Source organism: Mustela lutreola, chromosome 9 (genome assembly GCF_030435805.1).
Source record: "Mustela lutreola isolate mMusLut2 chromosome 9, mMusLut2.pri, whole genome shotgun sequence".
Lineage (NCBI taxonomy): Eukaryota > Metazoa > Chordata > Mammalia > Carnivora > Mustelidae > Mustela > Mustela lutreola.
In genome coordinates this window covers 108,532,799-108,544,848 of record NC_081298.1, presented here as the reverse complement: position 1 = coordinate 108,544,848, position 12,050 = coordinate 108,532,799, and the positions used below count along the sequence as shown (strand labels likewise).

Here is a 12,050-nt window from a genome sequence, read left to right as displayed (position 1 = left end):
ACTGTTTTTCAGAGTGGCTGCACCAGCTTGCATTCCCACCAACGGTGTAGGAGGGTTCCCTTTTCTCTGCACCCCCATCAGCATCTGTCATTTCCTGATTTGTTAATTTTAGCCATTCTGACTGGTGTGAGGTGGTATATCACTGTGGTTTTGATTTGTATTTCCCAGATGCTGAGTGATGTTGAGCACTTTTTCATATGTCTGTTGGCCATCTGGATATCTTCTTTGCAGAAATGTCTGTTCATGTCCTCTGCCCATTTCTTGATTGAATTATTTGTTCTTTGGGTGTTGAGTTTGATAAGTTCTTTACAGATTTGGATACTAGCCCTTTATCTGATATGTCATTTGCAAATATCTTCTTCCGTTTTGTTGGTTGTCTTTTGATTTTGTTGACTGTTTCCTTTGCTGTGCAAAAGCTTTTGATCCTGATGAAGTCCCAATAGTTCATTTTTGCCCTTGCTTCTTTTGCTTTTGGCGATGTTCCTAGGAAGGTTACTGCGGCTGAGGTTGAAGAGGTTGCTGCCTGTGTTCTCCTCAAGGATTTTGATGGATTCCTGTCTCACATTGAGATCTTTCATCCATTTTGAGTCTATTTTTGTGTGTGGTGTAAGGAAATGCTCCAGTTTCATTTTTCTGCATGCAGCTGTCCAATTTTCCCAACACCATTTGTTGAAGAGACTATCTTTTTTCCATTGGACATTCTATCCTGCTTTGTCAAAGATTAATTGACCATAGAGTTGAGGGTCTATTTCTGGGCTTTCTATTGTGTTCCATTGATCTATGTATCTGTTTTTGTGCCAGTACCATACTGTCTTGATGATGACAGCTTTGTAATAGAGCTTGAAGTCTGGAATTGTGATGCCACCAACTTTGGCTTTCTTTTTCAATATTCCTCTGGCTATTTGAGGTCTTTTCTGGTTCCATATAAATTTTAGGATTCTTTATTCCGTTTCTTTGAAAAAAAAAAAGGATGGTATTTTGATAGGGATTGCATTAAATGTGTAGATTGCTTTAGGTAGCATAGACATGTTCACAATATTTGTTCTCCCAATCCATGAGCATGGAACATTTTTCTATTTCTTTGTGTCTTCCTCAATTTCTTTCATCAATCATTCTTTCATCAATCAGACAACAAAAATAAATTAAAGGCATCCAGATCGGCAAGGAAGAAGTAAAACTATCACTCTTTGCAGATGATATGATACTTTATGTGGAAAACCCAAAAGACTCCACTCCAAAACTGCTAGAACTCGTACAGGAATTCAGTGAAGTGTCAGGATATAAAATCAATGCACAGAAATCAGTTGCATTTCTATACATCAACAACAAGACAGAAGAAAAGAGAAATTAAGGAGTCAACCCCATTTACAATTGCATCCAAAACCATAAGATACCTAGGAATAAACCTAACCAAAGAGGCAAAGAATCTGTACTCAGAAAACTATAAAGTACTCATGAAAGAAATTGCTGTAGTTTGATCACAACTTTTAGAACCTAGAAGGAATGTTGCTTACATTCCAGAAAAGAAAGATTTACAGTTGTGTCATGGTTACCAAAGTTAAGTTTATCCCATGTTAGCTAGTAAGACTTGATAGCAGGTGAAATTGAATGATACAAAAAAGCTAAAGCAAATTTAGAAGCAGAGGAATGAAAGGGAGGTTAAATATCAGCATAAAGTATTAATATAAATTTATTATCATAATTACAGTGTTTCCACATATTACAAAAAGCAGGACTCAGACCAAAGTGCCTTGTTTAACTAAGTCAAACTCATTTAGCCTAAAAAATACTTTATTATTGTTAAGGATGACTGTTAAGGAAGTGCCATAAATATAATATCATTTTATCATAAAATATATTTATAAATATATGTATACATAAGTGATAATAAATATATAAGCTTTGCTTTCTTAAGGCTCAGTAGTTTCATTCAAGAAGTATTTTATTAAACTGATCTCATTGATTAGCATAAAATACTGTTGAGGCAAGAAGGATGTAAGTATCATCTCCTCCGTTTTAAAGATGATCAAACTGAGGTCCCAGAAACTTACAGTATTTGATTGAGGGTCCATCAGCAACTTAAAGGCAAACAGTTGGAATGAGATTCTAGGTGTATGGCTTCTCATTCCAACTGCTATTGTGGGTATTTAGTTTTCTTATGCCTCAGTTACTTAACCAATCTGTAATATGGGTAGAATCTTTTTGGTAGCCATAGTCAGTAGCCTCGGTCCTCCCAAGATTGTTATGAAGAATAATAATTAAACTGATTGCTAGTTTGCAAAGTATAGGGTGTTCTTAAATAACAAATAACTTTATATATTAGTGTTGTTTGCATTAGACCTTGCTCACTCTGTTACAAAGAGAGTAAATATTCATTTGGAATTACAAAGGCTCAGCACATGCTCAGCAAGTGACTAAGAGTAAAGGATTTGACTCCTCCATGTACATAGTACATATGGACTGTCAACACTTCACAAGTAAGTAGACCCCAGAGTCAAGTTTAGGTTTCCAGTATCTGAAAGTCAGTGATAGAGGGTTGCCCTTTTGCCATGTGCACCAGTTTTCGTTCCTGTGTGGCAATGAACAACTTTGGCTGGGCGACTGATGTGAAGTAGTTCTTCGTGCCATGACGTTCCCAGAAGAAGAGAAGGTTGGTCTCATCTTTGATGGTTTTGGGTGTCTCAGGCATCTCCTATGATAAGAAGAACAGAGATATGTTAGAGAACAAGATTCCAGACAAAAAACTGGAGTGCACTCCCTGGACATTTGGCCTTTGTGAGAAATATAGCACTTTAGGACACTGACTCTGTAATATGATGATATAGATTCTTCTTTCATTTGTTCATGCAGCAAGCATTTATTACATGCCTATTAGAGTATGGCCCAGTCTACACATAATAGTTAATTTCCTTACTTAACTGGAAAGAAATCCAAATTAGTCAAGGATTGCCAATGACAGTAGTGTCTCACTATATCGTGGCAGGTAGAGTAAAAACATTGTTCTTGTCCTGCCTTCATAAGCAGAAAGCACTTTGCATAAAACATGAACACTAGCAATTGAGATCTCTAAACATTTGACCACTAAGTGTGCAGTTCATATCTTAGGGAAAATAATTTATCATTAAAGATGTTTTTCTCCGTATTTAAGCCAACGATTAAAAGTTTACCCTCCCCGCCACTTCCAAGTATGTTAGGAGCTGACTCCTTACAATATAGTTTTTGACAATTGTATCTTTTTAGGCTGTACTATACTTTTGAGTATGAATAGAATAACAATACTTTCATGGAAAAGTGAAATTCACCTTTCAACTTGAGATGATTCTTTTGTGTTCTTTTTAATCGGAAGCAACTAATTATCCTTTTGAGCTTTTCTTGTCAACAAGGGTTTTCAATGGCAACAAGGAATTTATTTCCCAAACCCCTTCCTCTCCTAGTTTTTTCCAATCTTAGTAAATATATTTTCTCCCCCGCTCCTGTTGGTTCTATCTCTGAAATCTAACCGGTTCTGTCTACTTATTTCTACCTGCCTCACTACTTCCACTCCCATGACTATTATCATTACCACCTAGTTAGGCTCTTTGCTTTCTCCATTGTCTTCATGCTGATCTAGTCTCCATTTTAGAAAATATAAGTGAAGTTAGGAAATTTCCCTATTTGAAACCCTTTAATGCCTTTTCATTTTACCTCAAATGAAACCCAAATGCAAGGTTCTGCAAGCACTAGCCTCTGCTTATCTTTCCTCCTTCTTTTGTGCCCCAGTTTTAGAGTGTTTCCATTGATTTCTGAACCTGGCATTTTAAACTCTTGAAGCTCTAGGTCCTAGATGCCCTCAGATCCCTCTCTTTGGAATGCTTACCCTCACCTGCCCTCTTGCACCATGCTCCTTCCTACCAGGAGATCCCATTCCCACAGGGAACTCTATGTAAAAAGCACTCTCCAATTTTTCTCTATCTCACCACCCTATTTATTTGCTTTACAGCATCTTGTACTTCTTGCTGGTGTTTGGCTTATCTACTGTCTGTGTCCCCAAGAAGACCAGGTTCTATGAGGCTGGGGACTTTGGCTCACCATGGTCTACACAGCTGTTGACACTATGTTTGAATAATCGAAGCCTCTCAATAAATAATGCCTGTTGAATGAATTCATGAATGAAGCTACTGCCCTAGTCTGCAGACATCACTTTTACCTCACTTCATCCAGTTAGAGAAATACATAGCACCTACAAAAATTCCGGTTGGAGTTGGGGGTCTGCATTATACATTTACTAAATAAGAGTCACCTACTTACCAGCAACTTAGGAGTAAACATCTAAGGCTGTAGTGGGCATGTATGTGTCTATGTTTGAGGGAGAGGTGGTAGTGGAGATGGGTCTGGGAGGAGGGGTAATGCTGACACCGGTGAAGAGAGAGAGGCAATGGAGTCAAAAGGCCAGGGCTTGAGTCTTGGCTCCCTGTTTTTTGTTTTGCGCCCACTGGCAGGTGATTAACCCTCTCTGCTCCTAGTTGACTTGAGTATCTTGCAATCAGGTCCTATTGTCCTAATACCTACCATCATATAGATGAGATGGAAATTGTTAGTAAGGTTCAAGATGGGTGGAATAAATGGATGCCCTGGGATGGGAGGTGACTAGGGTCAGGCAGGGTAAGGAAAAAGAAGGAAGAAGGGAATTTACCTTTTATTTACTCTGGCCACCTCCATTTTACTTTCTCATAGATCCTGCCTAGAAGTGCCTCTGGGGATAGGTGAGAAGTAGCATGTGGAGCGGGTGGGCAGGTGGAAACTGTGATAGGAAGAGAAGAGGATTGTGCTACTCTGCTAGGGGTATCTGCCTATTTGGGATCATTCACAAAGATATGGGATATAAATGAAGGTAAATTGGGGACCGAGAATGACTGACCTTTAGCAATACAGGTTCACCTTCATTTTGGGCACTCACAAACAGCCGAGTTTTTGAGATTCTTAGAGTCACAGGAAATTTAGAATCTTCTGAAGTGTAAGCCCCCATGTCAAATTTCACTGTCAAAGAGAAAAGCAAAAAAGAAAGTAAATCCATTGTATATGAATGAAATCAAGTGTTACGTAAATTGTGTGTGCATGTCTGTGTGTATCTGTATTTAAGTCTCCAACTATGGTGTAAATACCAGAATGGAATTCCAAACATCTTTTATCCTTTATAATGTCTGCCATATTTACTAGGCAGGTAAATACTTGGTTAGTGTCTCTGGAATTTTCTATGTTGAATAAATCCTTGGGGGCTATTTGTTGAGTCTCTTGTAATTACATTAATGGGATAAGACCCCTCAACTTTTGAGCTCATGAGTTCATAATAGCCTAAAATGGAGGGGTTTAGGGAAGCTGATACACTCCTGAAAAGTAGTTGTTTTCCTTAGAGAAGAATACTTAATAAGAGCTGTATAATTATTTATCCCTAGGAATCCAGGAGTTCCATTTTTGGGGTATGATCCAAAGAAATAACCTCATAGGGAAAAAATTATATACACAACAATATTTGCAATAGTGTTACTTAGAGCAAACCCAAGAGACCAGCATAGTAACATGATTGAATATTCTAGTGTCATTAAACATGGCAAATATATATGCTATTTCAATATGTGGGGGAAATTTTGTGAAATAGTATTAAGTAGGAAAATACAGCACAAAATAATTTGTAAATGTCATAGAGTGGAAAGCATGTTATCTGAAGTATGCCCAACCAGAAAGCCCTGTTTGTTTATTAAAAAGTAGCCTCTTTGGAATTCTGAAACCAGTTTTGTATACTGAGGACATGTCCTGAAGCTAAAATATGTACACCATGGAAACTGGATTTGTGTGACGAAATTTCTTGGACACTAAATTTCATCCTCCAGAACATATTCTCAGCTTATTGCATGTTTTGTTTCACAACTGTGTTCTCAAAGATGATGATTCTTTCTAGTTTGGTGTTATTTGTAAGTTTGAGCAACAGGCTTTCTAATGGAGAGTGATTGCTCCTTATTGGCTTCTGGGCAAATCTGGGTAAGTCATTTAATATTTCTGAGAGTCCATTTCCTCATCTTTAAAACCAAGGATAATAACAGCTGAGAGAACTGAAGGAGATACTTCCTCAGAAAGCTTTATACTCAGTGCTCTCAAAGACTGGAAACTTCTCTCTTGTGGAGCTTCCTGATTTGGCTGAAGCTCCTGTCCTTGCCCAGCATTTTACTGGGGGTTGGTGTGCTTCATCCTATTCTAGAAGAATTGTACAAAGCTAGGAATCTAGAGAGGTTTATATTTTGAAAAAAAGTTTGAAAGAAATGCAAAACTAAGAGGAGGGGAGAATGACGGCTCTCCACTTACCTGCATCATCCAGATTCTGTAATGCGGCAGCCATGAGGTAGTTTCCCCCAGTTTGTTGAATTATACTTTGATTGAGGTTGTCAGTCAGAATGAATTGCGATTTGATGATCCTCATGTAGTTGTATTTTTCATTGCTACGGAAGTTGTATGCTGCAGATCTGGGTTTCATGATTTCTAAAGCCATTACACAAGCTCAGATTAATGTCTTTGGATAAACACAGATGATATATCTGCTCTAATGCAAGCATCAGAAGTAGCTATGGAAGGGGCATTAGGAATATTTTAATCCAGGTGAAGAAACTGAGAGAGAAGAGAAGTCACCCTGTTAGCAGAAGTGGTTTCTAGGATTATCCTCATGGTTACTTACTTCTTTTTAAACTTCAGTTCCGTGCTCGCTTCGGCAGCACATATAATAAACTTCAGTTCCTCAGGGGGTAATTTTTAAAAAATAGATTATTTATTAAATATTTTCATTTTGGTTGTTTGGAGGTTTCTAAGGAAATAGGGAGACTGCTAGCATTCACTATTAAATTTTTCAAATGAATACACTGAGAAAAAAATGAATTATATGTTCCTGAGGATACAGGTCTAAATGTCTACTCCCCTTTCTGGACAGTGGTGTATAACAACAGCTTCATAAATCCACATGGTTCTGAGTAATTTTATGTCTAGGAATCTATTCTAAGGAACTGGTGATAAAAATGAAGATATGATATGGATGTTATTGGATGGATGTTCATTATCTATTACTTATAATTTGAAAACCTGGTACCCAAGAATGCCCTTGATATATTGCTAAGTGAAAGAAGCTGAATATAAAATTGTATATAATCCTATTAATGTTTGTTTATATGTGTGTAGGTACATGAAAAAGACTTTAATTTGCTGATGGACCCTTAATCAAATACTTCAGTATTTTCTCTAGTCTTGGCAGTGGCAAAACTCTTAGTGTTTTTATTCTCTTTTTTACATTTTCTTGTATCTTCCTATTTTCTAGGTGAATGTGTATTAGTGTGTACCTGTTACCTTAAAAAGCTCTTATTTTAAAAATGTTTGGTTTATGTTTCATGTAGAGGCTTATAACAGTAGAGGCATGGGAAAATAAATCTGTTAAAATCAGAACTAAATTTGGTGTAAAGCTCTCCTGCTTACATACTATGTGACTTACGTAACTGAGCTTAGTTTCCTCCTATGTAAAATGAGAATGTAAGATTGTTGTGAAATGTAGAGATAATGCAACCATCCATAAAGTAGCAGTGTTGGTAGTATTAACAAAGGTAGTAGTAGTAGTAAGGAGGAGGAGGAGGAATGACAATACCTAATGTTTATTGGGTATTTAGGTACTAAGCATTATTCTAGTCCAGGAGCTTACAAGTATTGACACATTCAATCTTCACAACAAGTAGGGACTCTGATTATCTCCATTTTACAGTAGAGGAGACTAAAGCGCAAGAAGGTTAAATAGCTTACCCAAAGGGGCGCAGTTGTATCTGGAGGAATATAGCTTTTAAGTGGTCACCCACTAAAAGGTTATAACTGCTTTCTGCCGTAAGGATAAAAGTCACATGACCTTTACAATATGGCCACAATATGAGCCCATGAGGAAGTATTCTGTAGACTCAGGTCACTGGTCCTCTCTCCCCACTGGAGAAGGATAAACATTAATTTTCCTTCCTTATAGTCACCAAACCGATGCCTGGCTGCCCTCTTGTTCCTAGAATCTCGGTTTTATTTTCTCCTGTGTTCTATCGTCTCTATTTGCTTAACAATGGAAAACAAAGATATTATTTGCACTTGACTTCTTACCTTCTTCTGTATCATTGGTAATAACTTCCAGGTCATCATCAGTGATGAATTGATTTAAACTCAACCGTCTCTTCTTCAGAATCTTCCCGCTGGCTGCCACCATCACCACATCCTCCTTGAAGGTAAGCTGAGATGTCTTTGAGGTTTCAGAGGTTCTTAGAGACATGCAGTCCTCATGAAGTGGGTCATAGTTCACATCATAGAAGGATTTCTATGAGGAAGGAAAATGGAAACTGAGGGGCTACGTACGGTTGTTGAATGAGATCCCTTTCAGTAGAAGTTTTATCCAATAGATTTAGTGAGAAGGCTCTCTATTTCATCAATCTTCTCCTCCCCATTCCCTCTCTTCTTCCCCCACCCCCAACCCTCTTGTCTTTCCCTCCATTTCTCTCCCACCTTTCCCTTAGAAAATCTGTTGAGCATGGAGAATGTCATCAACTATTAGTGTATAGAGGCAGTTGGTCTCACTTATGATGAAGAAATGTATGTATCTGAACTTCTAGTGAGGGCGAAATAAAACTTTCTAAGATTCAAGCTATTGCTGTTTTTTCCTGTTAGAGAAAATACTGCATAAGATTGCAATCCTATATGTGGAATTTAAGAAACAAGGCAGAGGATCATAGGGGAAGAGAGGAAAAAATGAAACAAGACAAAACCAGAGAGGGAGGCAAACCATAAGAGACTCTTAATCTTAGGAAACAAACTGAGGGTTGCTGGAGGGGCCGGGGTAGGGGGGAACGGTGTGGCTGGGTGATGGACACTCGGGAAGGTATGTGTTGTAATGAGCACTGAGTATTATATAAAACTGATGAATCACAGAAATGTACCCCTGAAACTAATAATACATTATATATTAATAATAAAAAGAACAGCAGTCCCATCAGAATTACAGTCATTTGCTTACCTGACTCAGAGAGAGATGGTCAATTTCAGAACTGTATTCTTCATTTTCACTGTCAAACAAGACAATGAGAATGTAATTCTGTTTGTTATATCTCTGCTGTCACTGGCCAATGTATTTTAATGACCACATTAGCTTTGGGTAACACACACATAGTCATTATTGTCCTCTTTGAAAATTAAGGACTTCTATACATACATACATATATGCAGTAATTTGTGCCTCGCTAATTTGGAATTAGTAATCATCAGGACTGTTCTTGAACTTTACCTGTGCTTTAACTTCAAAAATGGGGGTTGGCTAAAAAATTGAAGAGCTGGAGTTGAATTTCAGGGAAAAATGTTAACCTCCTCAAGAGAGAAATGCTTTTTGAAGCACTTCATTTTAATTAATTTAATTTAATTTTTTGGGACGCCTGGGTGGCTCAGTTGGTTAATTAATTTAATTTAATTTTAACCAAATAAGTCATGTGTTACACATTGCTTTCACGTATTCACTAAAACAGATTTAATAATTTATACTTGGGAACTATCCAGCAACATTTTGATAACGTAGTTTGTATTAGTAATGGGAATACCGTGTTTGTTTAACATATCCTATAAATTTTAATTTTATTCATTTATCTTTCCCTTATGTCTGAATGAGGTTTGGCTGTGTATGTACATTCACAGGCTCAAATTGCTGTGGAGCCATTACCTCTTCCAGATTGAGATCCAGATCAGAAGTTGGTTTCTCTCTCTGGCAGTTCATTAAAACCCATTACGGTATCATGTCATGTGAACCTGACTGAGGCTGTGTCTAAGTAGATGTTGAAATTCACTAGGAGACTAGTGACTAGGAGACTGTAAAAATAATTTCCCTACAATGGCTGTCTCCCTGTCAGTGTCATCTCAGTGTAACATGCAAGATGCTTACTTTTTCTGGATCTTTGCTGAACCTGCCCTGACTTCAGAGGTAGGATGCATCTCTAGACCTCTGCCAGTCTGGCTCCATGCTAGTTACTGTAACTGCTAGATAGATTCTAATATACCTTGATCCCCTCATTAAATTACAAGAGATAGAATTGATTTCCTACCTGTAACAGTTCTTCAGGTCCTTTTTGAAAATCTGAAGGTCTTCAAAAAGGTCAGGAACTTTGGCCATCTTGACTTCTGCAACAGAGAACACCAGTGGTTGTCAGCCTAGTCAGCTACCAACCAAACACCCGCAAGGGGAAATCATCTCTGCTTTGTGCTTCTTGAGAAGCTTAATGAATGACTTAGCCTATACTCAGCATTTTCCCCATTCTTTTCACTCCCTTGAGTTATTTTCATATGTATCTGTCTCCTTTCTTAGACTATAAACTTCTTTTAGAACTTCTGTGTTCTTTTTGTGCCCCACCCAATGCATTGTATACAGTAGACATTCAATGAAAGCTTGGATAAATTAAAGAAAAAAGCCCACAAGAATAAGGTCTTTGCCTTATATAGATGCAAGAAAGGGACAGATTTGGAAATTTCTAGTTTTCCCCTAATAGTTTTAGTAGTAGAGACTCCCTCCAAGGGAAGGCTCGGCTGCGCTGACCAATGCCTTAATGTGAAACCAGTTCTTCTGTCCCTCAGCTCCCCATCAATAGAAAGAATTATTTTCTGAAATCTGACTGTGATCTAACTCACACACCAAACCAGGGACAGACAAGAAAGGAAGGAAGAAGCTTGTGCTTCAGAGAAGGCAGTTTGAGAGACAATGGCCAAGGAGAAAAGCAAAATATATTTTAAAAGTCAAAGATGTGATAAGGACAATACCTTTGCTGACTCAGGCGCCAATGAAATGACTCCCTCTCTGTCTGGAGCCCTAGTCGGGTTACTTCGCCTTTTTGTCTTCTGGAGTAGGCGTGGCCTGTATGCGTCATGGGGGAATTTACAGGGAAGAATTGTATTTTTTTTTGTTACTTCACCCGGAAACTGACCAAATAATGACAGATTACATGCTTGATACTAGTGTTGTTTGCAGAGATTCCAGGAATTTCTAACTTGGCTCATTTATTTATGGCTTTGCTCTAAACAATTATAATAAAGTAGTCTTAGAAAAAGAGAAGAAGGGCAGGAAATGTTAACTTTTTTTTTTTTAGGTATTTTATTTATTTATTTCACAGACAGAGATCACAAGTAGGCAGAGAGGTAGGCAGAGAGAGAAAGGGGGAAGCAGGCTTCCTGCTGATCAGAGAGCCCAATGCGGGGCTTGATCCCAGGACCCTGGGATCATGACCTGAGCCAAAGGCAGAGAACTTTAACGCACCGAGCCACCCACGTGCCCCAGAAATGTTAACTTTCTAAAAATATATGGTTGGGAGGAAGAGAGAACTCCTAAAATCAGAATTCTAGATGGCCAGAGTTGGAGAGGAGCTTAGGAACTGTATTTTGTGTTTTAGCTTAATTTGTTTTTTTGCACCCCAGGGCTAACTATAAATTGATGGAATGCTTGGCAGCCCCTGGCAGATAAGGATTGGCTGTGAGGGAAAATGATCCATCTTTTCTGAAGAGGGACATTTGCAGAATAGGCATAAATCACTCTGAGTATGGGGAGACAGCCTGCTGTTAGGGCCCGGTAGGGGAGATAGAAGCGATAACCATTACTCTTCTGAATACTGTTGACCCATTTCCTACAGTACTCTCTGCCCTGGCCATATTATAGCAAAGTGGCCATCTGTCAGGGCCCAAAGGGAAGTCTGGTCTTTTCTAGAATAAACCTAAGGTGTGTGAGGATAGCTGTAGACTCAGGGAAATATGGACAAGGCCCTGGCCAAAAGCTGGTAGCTGCATTTGAGGATAGAGTTTGAGTGCAGGAGAGGGACTGTTATATACACACTACATCAGTGTTGCCTGGTTGTTATTATCAAAGTCTTTTTTTGGTATCCTAAGGCTGGCCCAGTTCAGGTGGTAGAACATCAGACTCTTGGCAGATAAATGCTGAAGGTCTCCTGTTTGGAGTTTAAGCAATGTAAATTTTTAAATTGAGAAAACAGATG

The 12,050-nt window shown here is 38.3% G+C and overlaps 1 protein-coding gene across 1 annotated transcript; it reads right to left on the bottom strand.

Annotated features, from left to right (window-relative positions):
* Nucleotides 1–1,195: 1,195 nt before the first annotated feature.
* IL1A (interleukin 1 alpha) lies at nucleotides 1,196–10,903 on the bottom strand. The gene is made up of 7 exons (XM_059188363.1): nucleotides 10,828–10,903; nucleotides 10,119–10,194; nucleotides 9,047–9,095; nucleotides 8,143–8,353; nucleotides 6,337–6,510; nucleotides 4,898–5,016; nucleotides 1,196–2,692 (listed from the first exon to the last, which is right to left on the bottom strand). Exons 2-7 carry the CDS (start codon nucleotides 10,184–10,186, stop codon nucleotides 2,501–2,503), a joined length of 813 nt encoding a protein of 270 aa, XP_059044346.1. The 5' UTR covers nucleotides 10,187–10,194; nucleotides 10,828–10,903; the 3' UTR covers nucleotides 1,196–2,500.
* Between the last annotated feature and the right edge of the window lie 1,147 nt (nucleotides 10,904–12,050).